At 45.2% G+C, this 18,919-nt stretch overlaps 1 protein-coding gene across 1 annotated transcript; it reads right to left on the bottom strand.

Annotated features, from left to right (window-relative positions):
• Positions 1-7,992: 7,992 nt before the first annotated feature.
• Positions 7,993-13,229, bottom strand: EGR4 (early growth response 4). Its single transcript, XM_073611149.1, has 2 exons — positions 12,472-13,229; positions 7,993-10,503 (listed from the first exon to the last, which is right to left on the bottom strand). The coding sequence occupies exons 1-2, from the start codon at positions 12,701-12,703 to the stop codon at positions 9,209-9,211; spliced, it is 1,527 nt and encodes a 508-aa protein (XP_073467250.1). The 5' UTR covers positions 12,704-13,229; the 3' UTR covers positions 7,993-9,208.
• Between the last annotated feature and the right edge of the window lie 5,690 nt (positions 13,230-18,919).

The following is an 18,919-nucleotide window of genomic DNA, read 5'->3' as shown; positions in this document are numbered from 1 at the left end:
AGGTGGGTGGGGGAGGGGGTCTGTCAGTGGAGGGAGAGGGTGGAATTTTGGGGGGTTGGGGGTTAGTAGTTGGGTGGTGAAGGTCTGTGAGCGGGAGTGGTGGTTGGGGGAGGGGGTCTGTCAGTGGAGGGAGAGGGTGGAATTTGAGAGGGTTGGGGGTCAGTAATTGGGTGGTGAAGGTCTGTGAGCAGGGGGAGGTGGTTGGGGAGGGGGTCTGTCAGTGGAGGGAGAGGGTGGAATTTTGGGGGGTTTTAAGGTTGGTAGTTGGGTGGTAAAGGTCTGTAAGCAGGGGGAGATGGTTGGGGGAAGGGGTCTGTCAGTGGAGGGAGAGGGTTGAATTTGGGGTATTGGGGGGTCAGTAGTTGGGCGGTGAAAGTCTGTGAGTGGTGGTTGGGGGAGGGGGTCTGTCAGTGGAGGGAGAGGGTGGAATTTGGGGGGGTTGGAGGTCAGTAGTTGGGTGGTGAAGGTCTGTGAGTGGGAGTGGTGGTTGGGGGAGGGGGTCTGTCAGTGGAGGGAGAAGTTGGAATTTGGAGGGGGTTGGGGGTCAGTAGTTGGGTGGTAAAGGTCTGTGAGCAGGGGGAGATGGTTGGCGGTGGGAGGGGGCCATAATTGGGGTGGGGGAAGTGCAGTAGGGGGAGTGGGGTCTTTTGGGGGGGGGCGGTAGTTGGTGGGGTTCGCGTTGCAGTGTGGGGGGCCGACTCAGTGGGTCTTGTCGCCGGCCGCCCCCACAGGTGACCATCCCCCTCTCCCCCCTCCCCGCCCCTGGAGGAATTGGATGCTCAGTCTGGAATGTCCGGGCCTGTTTTTTTGCCCCAGTCCGGGCCTAGATGGGAATTACAGGGGGATAATACCTAAGTAAATGGTTGTATACACACTACATGCATGTTGACATCCATTGTGATGTGTTGATGTGCATCTTCTTGACATTCAGATGCGTTTTGATGCGTTTCCATCGCTTTCAAAGTCAACACACCAATCAAAAAACGAACAAATAGATTTTCAATTCACCTGCACCACAGGAAAAGGGATGTTCTTGAAATGTTTCTCCACCTCTTTGCATACAATATAAAGAAAAACACACGCAAAGCCCGGCCTAAGAGCGCGCTAGGTTTTCGTACCGCGAGGTGGGGAAGGGCCCCCCGTGTCTCCTGGCAGCGTTTATCAGCACTGCGCAGGTTTTTTTCGTGATATGCCGCAGAGATCTGTAGGCTGTTCGTATTTACCGACTGTACCGAGGCTCACCATTGTTTCACACAATACAAGTTCCCAGTGGTGCAATTCAGCTAATGGTTTTACTTTAAGTAGCTGAAACTGCGTGAAAAAAAATGTAACTTCTCTGCTACCGACAGAAGCCGGCGAGGATTCGGCGTACAATGTGTCGACCTGATTAGAGAGAACTCACGGCGTATTTTCAGCGCGCAGATAATTTGAGTTATTACGGAGTATCCCGACCACTTTAGCTGCGGCGGCGGCGTACCGCATACAGACCGGAGCTATTGTTACTTACCAGCTTTGGACCTATTGATTGCCAGCGGCTTTTGTCGCTACTAATCATACTATAGTGATACAGCGATTGTACTTTAGGAGATAAAGAAGACTTTCTTTACCACTGTAATCAGCCGTAAGCCATAGTTGCTTTCAACATTTTTAACCTGTTGCCGCCCGCGTAACACATATGTGCAGCAGCAAAGAGGGCGGGCTTTAACGCCCACATGCCGCACATGTGCGTCATTGGGTGGCCAATGTTTCTATGCTGAGAGTGCGCTCATTGTGCCCCCCCGGCACAGAGGCTGAGCTGCCAAAGACAGTTCTCAGTCCTCGGCGCTAATGATTGTAGCCAGCGGGACCGGCTCCAGATCATGTGACCAGCACAGGGACAGGATCGTCTAGTGCCCAGGGCAAGGATGTAGAACTGCGCTCCCTCCCCCCACTAGTAATGCATGCCATAGAGTGGGTTTACTGCCTTTAGGGCCTTCTCTGCCTCCTTGCTCCACTGTGCCCAGGGCAGCTGCCCCTCCTGCCCACCCCTTGTCTCTGCCCCGCATGTGATCACTCTGACAGCTGTCCGGGAAATTTTAAGCTTCTCCCTATAAGCAAATCATTTCTTTGCTCTTAAAAGCACAAAAACAGTTCTCTTGTATAATGCCGGGAAAGTGCGCTTGTATATCTCCAAGTAACACAGACAGATGCATCACTGTGATGACATGAGCACCAATCCTTCCCAGCCCCTGGGTGTTCAGAACTTTTTAAATGGGCATTCGGGTGTCTAAAAATGAAAATAAGCACCTTAAAAAAATTTGGGTGGGCAGGAAGGGGGGTTACAGTGGTTCTAAAGGCAGTGGTGGTCCGTTCATTTGGGGCAAAGGGGCGATGCCCCCGTAGTCAATGAGCCTGGCCCCCTATTCTACATGCAGGGCATCGGGCGCATGGATTCCAATGGGTTTTTTTTTTTTAGAAGCACGTGATTAGAGCCAGAGGCTCATAACCAGATGGTATAGATGCCCATCGGTTCTTCATCAGTTCAATCCGTCATTACTGAATACATGCTGGCATTGCCGTGCCTCTAAGGGCAATATGATTCACATCTGGTGGGAATGCCCCACCATTCAGGAATGTTGGTAACTTATTTTCGGTCAGTATTGTACCCCGATGGCGACCTCTATTAAATCCTCCCCTGAAATAGCTCTATTATCCATGATACCTGGATCCCTTCAAAATCTGTTAAAAGAGATGTCTTGCGGCATTTTCTGACCGCCGCCAGGGCAGTTATCCCGCGTCACTGGAAGTCAACTGATGTACCTACAATGGAGGAATGGGAAAAGGGTGGGTTCGGGGCGCACGCACCCAGTTGTGTGACAATAGCGAATCAGTATTCGCTATTGTCGTCCTGATTCTCCTCCCGGCCAATCAGGAAGCAGGTCCTGAGACCCGTCACCTGATTGGCCGAGGGAGGGGGTTGGGGTGGTGGCGATAGATTGTTTGCCCCCCCCCCCCAAAAAAAAATATATCACCAGCCACCACTGATTTTAATGCATTAAGGTAATAAACCTTCAGAGTGTAGCAGCCCCCCCCCAAAAAAAATATATCTATGGGTGTGAATATATATATATATATGGGGTGGTGGCGGGTGAATTGTTTGCCCCCCCCCCCAAAAAAAAAAAAATATCACCAGCTGCCACTGATCTTAATGCATTAAGGTAATAAACCTTCAGAGTGTAGCAGCCCCCCCCAAAAAAATATATCTATGGGTGTGAATATGGGGTGGTGGCGGGTGAATTGTTTGCCCCCCTCCTCAAAAAAAAAAAAACATCACCAGCTGCCACTGATCTTAATGCATTAAGGTAATAAACCTTCAGAGTGTAGCAGCCCACCCCCCCCCCCCCACCCCGCCCCAAAAAAAAGTATATCCATGGTGGTGAATATGTATATATATATGGGGTGGTGGCGGGTGAATTGTTTGCCCACCCCCAAAAAAATATATCACCAGCTGCCACTGATCCTAATGCATTAAGGTAATAAACCTTCAGAGTGTAGCAGCCCCCCTCAGCCCCCCAATACTTACCTGAGCCCCAGGTTGTCAGCCTGATAAACTATGATTGGCGGTTGTGGAGGAGTGCGAGGTGTCAAACATTACATCTGATCTTCTTTCAAAATCATGTCACAGCGCATACTGTACATACTGTACATAATGTTTTATTAGGCGCATAGTAGAAGGTTTAGAAATAGTGCAGTTTTTGAAACACTCTATTAAAATGTAATAAGGTTACAATGTTGCAACTCACACTTACAGTATATAAATAGCAATACATGTTATATAAATGTGCAATTTACTTTTTTTTTTTTTTTTTTTTTATGCTCATCCATTTTGCTAATGCCACCCACCTTAACCACTTCAGCTCTGGAAGGTTTCATGACCAGGCCATTTTTTGCGATATGGCACTGCGTTACTTTAACTGACAATTGCGCGGTCGTGCGACGCTGTACCCAAAAAAAAAAAAAAATCAAGGTTATTTTTTCCCACAAATAGAGCTTTCTTTTGGTGGTATTTGATCACCTTTGCGGTTTTTATTCTTTGCGCTATAAGCAAAAAAAAGACTGACAATTTTGAAAAAAAAAAAAGCAATATTCTTTAGTTTCTGCTATAAAACATATCCAATAAAAAAAACGTAAAAAAAAAATAAATGGAATTTCTTCATCAGTTTAGGCCAATGTGTATTCTGCTACATATTTTTGGTAAAAAAAAAAAAATGCCAATAAGCGCTTACTGATTGATTTGCACAAAAGTTATAGCGTCTACAAACTATGGGATATATTTATGGAAAGTTTGTTTATTTATTCATTTTCTTTAGTAATGGCAGTGAGCGCGACTGCGATATTACGGCGGACAAATCGAACACTAACTGACACTTTTGACACTTTTTTTGGAACCAGTGACAGTAATACAGTGATCAGTGCTAAAAAAAAACTGTGTGTCTAGGGAGGGTTTTCTTAGAGCCCTTTCACACTGGGGTGGTTTGCAGGCGTTATTGCGCTAAAAATAGCGCCTGCAAACCGTCCTAAAACTGCCGCTACTGTTTGTTCAGTGTAAAAGCCCGAGGGCTTTCACACTGGAGCGGTGCGCTGGCAGGAGAAGAAAAAATCTCCTGCAAGCCGCATCTTTGGAGCGGTGAAGGAGTGGTGTATTCACCGCTCCTGCCCATTGAAATCAATGGGGCAGTGTGGCTATACCGCGGAAATACCACGGCTATAGCCGCGATATGCGAGCGGTTTTAACCCTTTTTCGGCCACCAGCGGGGGTTAAAACCGCACCACTAGCGGCCGAATACCGCCGCAAAAACGACCGTAAAGCAGCGCTAAAAATAGCGCTGTTTTACCGCCGACGCCCCCACCGCCCCAGTGTGCCTTAACTGTGTGGGGGATGTGCTTGTACTGTGGGAAAGCAGAGATCTGTGTTCCTCCTTAGCAGAAACACAAGATCACTGCCTTCCCTTGTCACAGAACAGCGATCTGCCTTGTTTACATAGATCGCCGTTCTGCCTGTGCCTTGAGCAATCAGCGGGTCCTGGCGAACATCACGTCTGCCAGACCCGCTGATTGGCTCCCGCTGTATTGCCAGGTAGTTGCGGGCGGCGCGCGTGCGTGCCCCAGACCCCAAAGTGCAGAATCACATACCTGTACGTGATTCTGCGCACAGGAGCCATTGTCCCACAGTAAATGTACGTGGGGCGGTTGGCAAGTGGGTAAAGTGGTTATAAAGACAAGACATTTTTTACCTTGATGCAGGGAATGGATTAAGGTAAAAAAGTCTCACTGCTTGTTCCCCCTCCCCCAAATACTTACCTGAGCCCTCTCTCCATTCAGCGCTGTGCCCATCTGCAGAGGCGCTGGTCTCTGTTCCTGATCTTACAGAAAAGACTGAGAACAGGGGGAGTCATCGGCTCCTGCTGCTGTCATTTCATTCCAGTGAGGAGGGAGCAGGGGGCGGGGCAGGAGCCGTGCTGTGTGCATCTATGGATGCGCACAGCCTGTTTCAGGAGCACGCCCACTCATGTGCCCCCATAGCAAGCGGCTTGTTATGAGAGCACATGGAGGAACAGACAGCTCTAGCGGGGGACCCCAGAAGAGGTAAATGGCCGCTCTGTGCAATACCATTACAAGTATAAACCTCTTTTCTTATTTTTCTTATTAAAAAATGACTTTACAAATCAATTTAAGTCCTTATTCACAAAAATATCGCTGACATACATGTTTAACCCCTTGGCACTGGGCCCTGCTGGCCCTTTAAATGGTTCTGAAAGATGGGAGGCAGAGTTTCTGACCATGTGACCACTGGGACTGCCTGTTGCATTGGTTCCATGATCAGGGGCCTGGGGCCTCAACCTCAATGTCATTCTGAGGTCATACATGCACACACACATGTACACAGTCATAGCACTCTATGTGTGGTTCACTCGAGCTGCCAAAATTTTTGTTTTTAAAAAAGATCCAACATGCCAGTCCAGAGTATAAAACTTGTACAGATAATGGTTGGCAAATAATTACTTCCCAAGATACATTTAATAAAATAAAGTAATTTTTTATTATTATATATTTTATATTAATTTATTATTATTTTTATTTTTTATATAATTTTTGAAATTGTTTTATATAATTTTTTTGTCAATGGGGCCCAGGGCAGTTTCCCCTTTTGCCCCCTTATAAATCTGGCACTGCCTAAGACCACCAGCTACTGATCGTAAATGGTGAACAGAAGCTGTTAATGACAGCTCGGTCACTGTGCTAAAGCACTCAGTGCATTTAAATATCAAACCAGACTATAGCTGCCCTTTTGTAGAAAAAATTTAAAAGGCTTATCAGGTATGGATTTCTACATTCAGCTCCGCTCTACAATGCTACCTATTATTTTAGTTGGTTTGTTTATTTGAAAGAGGTTTTTTTTTTCATTGAAGTTCATAGCTGTTAATTTATTAATAATCTGGTAGAAGCACAATTCACTAATTCATATGCTATATGACCTCGCCAATACCCTTCAATAAACTTGTTGGACATTCAGTTCCAAAAATTGTGGCCATTCACCGAAAGGAGCATATTTTAGGACAGGTAATGATGTTGAACAAGAGGACCTGGTTTGCAATTGGTGGTTCAGTTCATCCCAAAGGTGTTCAGCGGGGATGAGGTCAGGGCTCTGTGTTCAGTAGGGTTGAGGTCAGGGCTCTGTGTTCAGTAGGGCTGAGGTCAGGGCTCTGTGTTCAGTAGGGTTGGAGTCAGAGCTCTGTATTCAGTAGGGATGAGGTCAGGGCTCTGTGTTCAGTAGGGATGAAGTCAGGGCTCTGTATTCAGTAGGGTTGAGGTCAGGGCTCTGTGTTCAGTAGGGTTGAGGTCAGGGCTCTGTGTTCAGTAGGGATGAAGTCAGGGCTCTGTATTCAGTAGGGTTGGGGTCAGGGCCCTGTGTTCAGTAGGGCTGAGGTCAGGGCTCTGTGTTCAGTAGGGCTGAGGTCAGGGCTCTGTGTTCAGTAGGGCTGAGGTCAGGGCTCTGTGTTCAGTAGGGTTGGAGTCAGAGCTCTGTATTCAGTAGGGATGAGGTCAGGGCTCTGTGTTCAGTAGGGATGAGGTCAGGGCTCTGTGTTCAGTAGGGATGAGGTCAGGGCTCTGTGTTCAGTAGGGTTGAGGTCAGGGCTCTGTGTTCAGTGGGGTTGGAGTCAGGGCTCTGTGTTCAGTAGGGTTGAGGTCAGGGCTCTGTGTTCAGTGGGGTTGGAGTCAGGGCTCTGTGTTCAGTATGGCTGAAGTCAGGGCTCTGTGTTCAGTAGGGTTGAGGTCAGGGCTCTGTGTTCAGTAGGGTTGAGGTCAGGGCTTTGTGTTCAGTAGGGTTGGAGTCAGGGCTCTGTGTTCAGTAGGGTTGGAGTCTGGGCTCTGTGTTCAGTAGGGTTGAGGTCAGGACTCTGTGTTCAGTAGGGTTGAGGTCATGGATCTGTGTTCAGTAGGGTTGGAGTCAGGGCTCTGTGTTCAGTAGGTTTGGAGTCAGAGCTCTGTGTTCAGTAGGGTTGAGGTCAGGGCTTTGTATTCAGTAGGGTTGAGAGCCCGTGTTCAGTAGGGTTAAGGACAGGGCTCTGCAGGCGACTCGAGTTCCTCCACACCAAACTCATCAAACCATGACTTTATGGAGCTGGCTTTGTACACAGGGGCACAGTCAGAACAGAAAAGGCCTTTCCCCAAACTGTAGCCACAAGCATGGAAGAGAATTGTCTAAAATTGGAAACGCCTGAACTTCAACCTTTAGATAGTGTTCCACATAACTTTGACCAATAAGTTCACAAATTAAACCAATTTCATTATTTTTCCTTTTTTCACGTGGAGGCAAAACCCAGAACCCCCCAAATTACACAGATAACCCCCATTGACACCACGAGAAGATATAACTGCCAGCAAAAGTCATTGTTTGATTGCAACTGTACTTTATTATGATAATTCACAACAATTTGTGCAATTTAAGAAGACACCAAAACATTTTTCGTGGGACACAGCCAACTTTATTTCTTTGAAAAAATAGACAATTTCTTTTTCATTTGAACAACATTTTTTTCCCTTTACAAAAATGATAAGTTCAACAGAAGCTGACAGAGAAACTTCAGCAGTGTGTACAAAAAAAAAAAAAAATACAAGCGTATATAACAGTTCTTGTTCGATCTAAAAATAATTCAAAAACCATCTGTGTACAAATCTCAAGACAGTCTTCTTACAGCAGCAAAAAAAAAGAAGAATAATCATAGAGTATTTGAATCAGTTTTGTACAATAGCAGCATCAATCACAGACTGGAAACCAGCTTACTAAGTGCCTGACAACAAAGGAGTTGGGGGGGGGGGGGGGTTAATAGGCTCATATCAACTGAAAAGGTTTCCTACAATAGTGTAAGGAGTCCATATATATATATATAAATAAGTCTTTATATGACGCCAAAGGTCATTTCATACATTGTTCATTGTACAGTCTATCAAACCATAGAACTTGGCTTGCTTCTTTCCTCTGCTCCTTGTACTCGTTTATTGGCTTTTGACTGCAGGCTTAGGAGGGAGCTGTTCGGCTCGAAGGTGCTGAACCTTCTCTAGAACTTGGTTGGTAATGTAGTCATAAAGTGGCATCATGTTCCGTCTAGACCACAAGGTTATGGCAGGAGCTGTCCACATCGGTGGTGCTGAACTAAGCTCCAGAACTTGGTTGGTAATATAGTCATAGAGGCATGATGTTCCACCTGGATCACAAGTGTATGGCATTGACTACAGGTTAATTCTGCAGCTGTCCACATCTGTGGTGATGTACTAAGCTCCAGATCTAACTTGGTACTAAAGTCGTAGAGACATTTTTTATACGAAGAGAGGGCTTGTTGTTAAATAGCACCTAGATCATACGTAGATGGCAATGTCTACAGGCATTTTAGGAAGCTGTCCACCTCTGAAGTAAGCTCCAAAACACAGCTGGCCATATAGCCGAGGTAACAGCCATTAAAACATTGCTTAGATGATACATTGAGTTTTACAGTTATGTATACATCACGCTGTAAAGATGACAGAATACTGAGCCATGCAGGTGACAGCCGAGCTACAAATCAGGCTAGGTCATCCAGAAGAGTACTGGGACTAGCTGGGCGACCAGTTGGAGGCAACATCTCCAAGGTAAAAGGTGAGCTCAGACCAAATGAAGACTTTGTTTGCTTCACAGGGTAGGGTAAGACAAGCCCAGGGAATAAAAGCCAAGGCCCTTCAGTTTCTCCTCAGTCCTGGCTTTCTGCTTCAAGTGGACCTTGCTGTGTCGCTTCTTTTCGTCGCTCCTGGCAAACCTCCGGCCACAGAGGTCGCAGGAGAAAGGCTTCTCCCCAGTGTGGGTCCTGATGTGGGTGGTCAGGTGGTCACTGCGGCTGAAGTTCCTCAGGCAGATACGGCACTGGAAGGGCTTATGCCCAGTATGGATCCTCAAGTGCCTGTTGAGCTCGTCCGAGCGGGCAAAGCTCCGGATGCAGTTCTCCACTGGGCAGGCAAAGGCCTTCTCATTGGGTTTGGGTCGGAAGCATTTGGCTGGAAACTTATTCCTTCGGTATTTCCTTCTGGGCTCTACCAAGGGGTTGCTAGAACTGGGTGGAGGAATGGTGTCAGCTGTTGGGGAAAGTCCCAGAAAATCTGTGGAGATGACTGGAGAAGATTGAATGGTTTCCTCTGTGCTCAGCATCCCTGGCATCTGCTGGTTGAGCTGGTACTTGGCATCGAGCAAGATCTGAGACTTTAAGTCAATTTTGGTCTCAGCAAAGTCACAGGGGGAGGTCTGGAATGCCTCTGACTGGCAAGTGAAGTCCATAGTGTTGTACATAACTGACTCCTCCACCACACCATTCATATGAGGCTGGCAGCAGGCAGACATCATATTTTCTACCTTAGACTCAATTGGGTGAAACACAGTTGAGGAGTTTTCAGAGGGCAAAAATCCCTCCAATGAGTAAGACGTTGAGGCAAAGTTCTGAGATGTCTGGGGCTCCCATTGAGCATTAAATGAATCCAAGGCAGGCGAGATGGGTGACAAGTCCATTTCCTGCTTGCTTGGCATATTTTTAGACTCAAAGAAACATTGGTTGGTGCAGGAATTGCCCAGGTTGGGGGAGCTGGGCACCTGATGGAGGTCCTCTGTACTACTGAAGGCAGAATACAACTGGCTGGGGTACCCTTGCTGGACAGAAATGTTGAGGTTGGGCTGGGAGTAAAGGTCCATATGATTCTGTAGGGCCTCAGGAATGGAATAGAGTGCTTCTTGCCGGTGGACTTTGTGTGGTGCAGAGAAAGGTGACAGACCCAGGATGCCAGACATCAGATTAAAGAGGGCTTCCTGTTCATGGGAATGCTCGGGTCCTGTCTCAATGAAGAAGCTCCCGGAGTAGTTCAGAGGGAGGGGTGGGGAGGGTTGACTGCTCAGGAAGAAGTAGTCAGGATTATCATCATCATTGGATGGGCTCACAAACGTTCCTGAGGGACAAAGAACAAAATAACTGAGTAAGTATGATGCTTTGCATCTTCCCCCACTATACACATGTGTGGCATTTAACAGCTCCAACATTGTTTAGTCATCACAATGAATAACCTATTCCAAAATAAAAATGCATCTACTGTCCTCCTTCCCCAAAATCTCAAACCAGAGCTCTAGGGATTGAAGGAAAAGTCAGCAAAAAAACATACCTTTCAATACTGTTAACCCTGTCCATGCCAGTCCATGCTTTAATCAATCCCCTCCCCACCCAAGCAATGTGCTTGTTTTACCCCTACATCAATTTTTTTTGCTGTATCCCAATACCACTGGAAAGAGCCCAAGCTGCCCAAACACCTCCTCTACCCCCTACTGGTGTATGAAACAAGACACTATACATTGTCAATCAACTTAAGGTAGGAAGTGCTCCCTGCTTTCCCTCTGTTTTAAAGGGTTAGTCCCCCCAAACTTGATATTTCAGGACTCTATTGATGAGATCCCTGCACTCATTGATGTGCCCACCAATAGGGGCTCCCACTATCCTTGTGCTGAGTTCCTGGGCCTCTTCACCAGCTGTGTTCTTAAAGAGGGGTTTCCACCATCCCTGCACTGAGTTTCTCGGTCTGCCCACCTGCTGTGCCCTTATGAGGAGCTCACACCATCCCTGTGCTGAGTTCCTGGGTCTCCTCACCTGCTGTGTCCTTCAAGAGGGGCCCCTACCATCCCCGCACCGAGTTCCCCTGTCTGCCTACCTGCTGTGCCCATCACTAGGGGCCCCCACCACTCCTGCACTGAGTTCCTAGCTCTGCATATCTGCTGTGCCCATCATGAGGGGCTCCATGTTCTGCCCACCTGTTGTGCCCATCATGAGGGGTTCCCACCATGGGTTCCCACCATAAGGGGCTCCCTGTTCTGCTCAACTGCTGTGCCCATCATGAGGGGTTCCCACCATAAGGGGCTCCTTGTTCTGCCCACCTGCTGTGCCCATCATGAGGGGTTCCCAAAATGAGGGGCTCCCCTTTTTGCCCACCTTTTGTGCCCATCAGGAGGAACTCCCACCACTCCTGCACTCCTGAGCCACTTCTTGGCTCTGTACATCCGCTGTGCCCTTTATGGGGGGGGTCCCACCACTCCTGTACTGAGTTCCTGGCTCAGAACTTCTGTTATGCCCACCAAGAGGGGTTCCCTGGTCTGCCCACCTGCATACCCCATTATGAGGGTCTCCAAGACTCCAGCACATCTGCTGTGCCCATCATGAGGGGGTCCATGGTCTGCCCACCTGCTGTGTCCATCATGAGGGGCTCCCGCCATCTCTGCACTGAGTTCCTGGCTCTGCATACCCCATTATGAGGGTCTCCAAGACTCCAGCACATTTGCTGTGCCCATCATGAGGGGGGCTCCCACCATCTCTATGCTGAGTTTCTGCATCTGCACATCTAATGCACCCGTTATAAGGGGCTCCCATCATCCCTGCTGAATTCTTTATAGAAAAAAAAGAGGCTAAACACACAACACCCAAAATTCCCAAAGGGGAGGAACACTGGAAGTTATAGCAGAGGGATCTCACTGATGGAAAACCCAAGACATAAGAAGTCAGGGACTGGTTCAGCCCATCTATATCTGAACTATTCCCTTTTCGGGTGGACTGACCCTTTAAGGGACCAGTGCACATGAGCCTGATTTGGAATTGCAGCTGGTGAGCTGAGGTTGACAACTTTAAAAGACTAGAGGCCAACCCATTTTTTATTTTATTTTTTTAATTGCATTCTTCCATTAAATATCTTATTAAGTAGAGGAAAGTGTTAATTCCCCACGCGCTTATCGTAGAGAGCGCGGGCGACCGAAGGAATTTATGAGGATTATTTTTAGCTCCTCTATCTTCCATGCACAGATTAATAAAAAATACATCAAACCTTCCAGCGTGCAAAAAAATAAAAAATAAAATGAAATAAAATAAATCTTTCTCTTACCTTCAGCAAGGTGAGCCCCTGGGTCCTCCCTGGTCTGGGGGTCTGGGGACCCCAATGCTGGCTCCCCTTCTTCCTTCAGGTCAAAGTCCTGGTGGAATTTGGGATAATCCTGGCAGGAGGGCTCCATGTTTCTCAGCTGCATGGATGAAGGATGCTCCTTGTACAATGGCAGCTCTCCTCCTTGTGTGTTGGATGCTGCAGGCTGGGCTGTGTGCAGAGAGACTGTCACCATGCTCCGGCCCCGCAGCCTCCTTTATATATGCGGCAGGCGGCTGCCTCTGATCTTCCGCTGCTGGGGAGCTCTCCATTTCAGGAGTCTCCAGTGATGCGGCCGTGACGTAAATGCCCATATATGGAGACAGGATGTAGCTGGGGGACTCCCAATAAGGAGATCTCTTGTTGTGACGCCTCGCGCTGGGCTGCCTCTCCTTTCCTCTCTCCCTCCCAGCTCTGCTTTTTATAAAACCTGTGCAGGAAAGTTGTGAATTCGTGAGGATGCCTTCCCAATCTGCATTTCCATTCATTGCACATCTGTATTGCTTTATTTTACCTGGTTCACACCTGATATGCTTTTTTTTTTCCTTTATTGTTGTTTTTTTTTTTTTTTTTTTTTTTTTTTAAATACATTATATATATCTTCATTTCCATTCATTGCACATCTATATTGCTTTATTTTACCTGGTTCAATCCTGATATGCTGGGGTGGCAGTTTTTTTTTTTTTTATTGTTTTTTTTTTTTTAATACATTATATATATATATATATATATATATATATATATATATATAGATATATATATCTATATCTATCTATATCTATATAGATAGATATAGATATAGATATATCTATATCTATCTATATATATATATCTATATATATAGATATATATATATAGATATATATATATATATATATCTATATATATATACACACACACACACACACACACACACACATATCTATCTATCTATCTATCTATCTATCTATCTATCTATCTATCTATCTATCTATCTATCTATTATTATTATTATTATTATTATTATTATACGAGATTTATATAGCGCCAACAGTTTACTCAGTGCTTTACAATGTATAAGGGGGACAACACAATTACAGTACAGTTCAATACAAAAGGTACAGGAGGGTCCTGCTCGTAGAGCTTACATTCTAAAGGGAGGGGGTGGTGGCACAAAAGGTAATGGCTGCAAAAAATGATTTGATATATATATATATATATATATATATATATATATATATATATATATATATATATATAATGTATTAAAAAAAACAAAACAACAACAATAAATAAATAAAAAAAGCTGCCACCCCAGCATATCAGGACTGAACCAGGAAAAATAAAGCAATAGATGTGCAATGAATGGAAATGAAGATTGGGATATATACATACATACATATATATATATATATATAAAATGTATAAAAAAAATAAAAAAACAACAATAAAGAAAAAAAAAAGCTGCGTAAAATAAAGCAATATAGATGTGCAATGAATGGAAATTAAGATATATATATATATATATATATATATATATATATATATATATATATATATATGAACCATATATATAGGAACCATGCGCTGCGCGACTCGCGCATGCGCAGTAGGGAACCCGGGAAGTGAAGCCGCAAGGCTTCATTCCCTGATTCCCATACCGAAGATGGCGGCGGCAGCATCCGAGGACCGAGGGACGGTTCGGCCTCGGGCGCCGACATCGCTGGACCCTGTGACAGGTGTCCTTATTTTAAAAGTCAGCAGCTGCAGTATTTGTAGCTGCTGACTTTAAAAAAAAAAAATTTCACAGGACTCCCTCTTTAATGTCTAAACCGCTGGCCACAAAAGTGAGTACACCCCTAAGTGAAAATGTCCAAATTGGGCCCAATTAGCCATTTTCCCTCCCGGTGTCATGTGACTTCAGTGTTGTCACATGAAAAGATAGAAGAAAATATTTACAAACATGTGAGGGGTGTACTTACTTTTGAGAGATACTGTATAATTCTTGCATACAATGGGGATGCACTGAAACTTCGGGGGCCGAAACATATCGGCCGAAAATGGTGTTATCCGCATTTTGCCCATAGGAGAAAAAGGTGCCAAAACGCACGTGATTTTGCGGCGATCCGCAAAATCTGAATTCTCGGTTTTGGATATATCGGACATTGGCCAAAAATACGATTATCTGTGTTTCGCCGATTAATGACGTGCTGCTCCCAATTGACTTCAATGCAAAATTACAACCCATTGACTTCAATGCAAAATCATGTCCCATTGACTTCAATGCAAAATTACCCCCTATTGACTGCAACGCAAAATCGCGTCCCGTTGACTTCAATGCAAAAACGCCCCCCTATTGGCTGCAATTCAAAATTATGCCCCATTGAATGCAATGTAAAATCACATCTTATTAACGTCAATGCAAAATTGCGTCCCCTTGCCTTTAATGCAAAAACACCCCATATTGACTGCAATGCAAAATTGTGCCCCATTGACTTCAATGCAAAATCACGTCCCATTGACGTCAATGCAAAAACACCCCATATTGACTGCAATGCAATATCGCATCCTATTGACTTCAATACAAAAACACCCCCCATTTGAATGCAATGCAAAATCGTGCCCCATTGACTTCAATGCAAAATCGTGTCCCATTGATGTCAATGCAAAAACACCCCCTATTGACTGCAATGCAAAATGGCGTCCTATTGACTTCAATGCAAAAACACCCCCTATTGACTGAAATGCAATATTGTGCCCCATTGACTTCAATGCAAAATCTCTTCCCATTGACATCAATGCGAAATTGCTGCCCATTGACGTCAATGCAAAATCGCATCCCACTGCCTTTAATGCAAAAACACCCCCTATTGACTGCAATGTTGATTTGTGCCCCATTGACTTCAATGCTAAATCGCCTCCCATTGACGTCAATGCAAAATCGCTTCCCATTGACGTCAATGCAAAACCGCATCCCATTGCATTCAGTGCAAAGAAAAAAAACCCTACTGACGTCAATGCAGAATCGCGCTCCATTGACTTCAGTGCAAAATCGCATCCCATTGACTTCAATGCAAAAACGCCAGCCACATTAACTAAATGTAAATATATATTTTTTTAAACTGTCCATTTCAGTTTGATCTTTCTGGCCCCATTCACACATGTTCCCGCTCCCACCTGAACGCGTGTCGCAAACAAACGCCCAGAAGACACTCGTTTTGCCGTAGTTGTAGTGCGTTTTGTTCGACAGAAAAACGCACGTCTGCTACCCATACTTGGAGGGGGAATTCATATTTAATGGCACTGCAAACGTTTCCTGCGATTGCAGCAGACGCATCGCAAAAATGCGCAATTTTGTGCGTTTTGTGGCAGATTTAAGAAACGCTCGGGTGTGACCGCAGTGTGAGTGGCAGAAGGCGCTTCATGGTGACATTGTTACATCGGCTGGAGAAAGGCGGAAATCCGTCTAGTGTGGCGAAGGTGAGCGGCGATTTCTTGCGTCGCTGAGATTTTAGGTAAATGGTGGGAGCCGAAAACCACCCCCCCCCGGCTTCCTAGGTCTACCCCTCTGGACTCCCGATCAGATCCGTCATCCTCATCCCCTCCCCTCTATTTGCACACCAATACCCCCGACACCGGCCAGAGGAGCGACCACAAAGACACAAAGGGCAACATTGTATCCAATCAGGACTCTCCGCATCCTACAGGCTCTCATCTTTATCTTTGGAATGTAATATGCAATCCATTTTTTGTATTTTCTTTGTATAAAACTCGCTGCAAACCGCCGTCCTTATTTATATCCTGTATAAGAAATAATATGTGGAAAGCCATGTTTAACCCCTTCAATACCGGCCACTGTCACCCCCTTCCTGCCCAGGACAATGTTCAGCTTTCAGGGCTGTCACTCTGTGGATGACAATTGTGAGGTCATAGAACACTGTACACAAATTATATTTCTATCATGTTTTTCACACAAATAGAACTTTCTTATGCTGGTTTTTAATCACCACTGGGGGGGGGGGGTATTTTTTGCTAAACAAACTAAAAAAGAACAAAGGTTTAAAAAAAGAACAAAAAAAAAAAAAATTGTCTTTGTTTCCGTTTTAAAATTTAGCAAATAAGTCATTTTTCTTCTTCACTGATGAAGCTGCACTAATGGGCACTGATAGGCTGCACTGGTGGGCACTAACGGGGCTGCATTGATGTGGCAGCACTGATAAGCTGCACTGATGGACACCAGTGAGGTGGCACTGATTGTTTCTGACGGGAATGCACTGATAATTAGCGCACTGATGAGGCTCCACTGATGGGCACTGATAATCTGCACTGATGGGCACTGACGTGGTGGCACTAATAAGCTGCACTGATGGACAATGATGAGGCGGCACTGATGGACACTGATATGTTACACTGATTGACACTGATATGTTACACTGATGGACACTGATGAGGCGGCACTGATTGCCACTGATGGGGTGGCACTGATGGACACTGATATGTTGCACTGATTGACACTGATATGTTATACTGATGAACACTGATATGTTACACTGATGAACACTGATATGTTATACTGATGAACACTGATATGTTACACTGATGAACACTGATATGTTACACTGATTGACACTGATATGTTACACTGATGAACATTGATATGTTATACTGATGAACACTGATATGTTAAACTGATTGACACTGATATGTTATACTGATGGACACTGATATGTTATACTGATGGACACTGATGAGGCCGCACTGATGAACACTGATATGTTACACTGATAAACACTGATATGTTATACTGATGGACACTGATATGTTATACTGATGGACACTGATATGTTATACTGATGGACACTGATATGTTACACTGATGAACACTGATATGTTATACTGATGGACACTGATGAGGCCGCACTGATGAACACTGATATGTTACACTGATGAACACTGATATGTTATACTGATGAACACTGATATGTTATACTGATGGACACTGATATGTTATACTGATGGACACTGATGAGGCCGCACTGATGAACACTGATATGTTACACTGATAAACACTGATATGTTATACTGATGGACACTGATATGTTATACTGATGGACACTGATATGTTACACTGATGAACACTGATATGTTATACTGATGGACACTGATGAGGCCGCACTGATGAACACTGATATGTTACACTGATGAACACTGATATGTTATACTGATGGACACTGATATGTTATACTGATGGACACTGATGAGGCCGCACTGATGAACACTGATATGTTATACTGATGGACACTGATGAGGCCGCACTGATGGATACTGATATGTTACACTGATGGACACTGATGAGGCGGCACTGATTGGCACTGATGGGGACACACTGATAGTCAGTGTAAATGTCCCCTGTCACAGGATCGCTGGTTATTGGCTCTCCTTTCCTCACACAGTGACAGCGCTGAGGAAAGGAAATGTCAATAACCAGCACTTGTTAACATGTGATGAGCTGTGAATGAACAGAGCTCATCACATGGTAAAGGGCCGCTGTGATTGGTCCTTTACATCGATCTGTGACCAGCTGTGTCTGAAGGACAGAGTGATCACAGAACACACCCGATGTGCGCCCCGAGGTGCTCGTGGGGGTCTCTGGGAAGACGTCAATAGACCCCCTCCCAGAACTGGACGATCGTGCTGTAGATGTCATTTGGCTATAGCCCAGTCGGCAAGTAGTTATAGTGCAGATCTGTCAGCAGTATAAGGGCCGCTATGGACAGGCGTTTAAATCAAATGCGGCCTTTTTCCGCTGCTGCTCAAACGCACGCTCTGCAATGTGAAAAGCAAGCTGCAATTTGTTTTCTTTGATTTCAATCCAAACAGCCCTCAGGATTACATTTTGAGGGCTGATCCCAATCTTTTCCAGAGAAGTATCAGATGAGGTACAAGTCATCCCTAGGACCCCTTCACATTAGATTTGAATGTGATTTGAGGTGCAGGTGATGTGCGATTGTCCTGTGATTTTAGTGCTGTGCAATTTTGGACACAATTTTAGGTCTTGGGACCGGGGGGATCACCACTACTACTGCTATTACTACTACTACTACTACCTCTACTGTTGGTACTACTACTGCTATTACTACTACTACTACCTCTACTGTTGGTGCTACTACTACTGTTTTTTCTACTACTACTACCTCAACTGTTGGCACTACTACCACTACTGCTATTACTACTACTACTACCACTACTACTGCTATTGCTACTATTACCACTACTACTACTACTGCTATTGCTACTACTAATACCTCTACGGTTGGTACTACTAACACTACTACTACCACTGCTATTACTACTACTGTTATTACTACTATTACTACTACTACTGTTATTACTACTACTAGTACTGCTGCTCTTACCATTACTGCCACTGTTG

Source organism: Aquarana catesbeiana, linkage group LG01 (genome assembly GCF_042186555.1).
Source record: "Aquarana catesbeiana isolate 2022-GZ linkage group LG01, ASM4218655v1, whole genome shotgun sequence".
NCBI classification, from domain to species: Eukaryota; Metazoa; Chordata; class Amphibia; order Anura; family Ranidae; genus Aquarana; species Aquarana catesbeiana.
This window is presented reverse-complemented; position numbering and strand designations above follow the sequence as displayed.

Bases quoted from the DNA above. Each gene is read 5' to 3' on its own strand.
- EGR4 (XM_073611149.1), bottom strand. From the start codon at position 12,703: ATGGTGACAGTCTCTCTGCACACAGCCCAGCCTGCAGCATCCAACACA. The intron at 10,504-12,471 runs GTAAGAGAAAGA...TTTGTCCCTCAG, and splicing joins AGGGGCTCACCTTGCTGAAG to GAACGTTTGTGAGCCCATCC.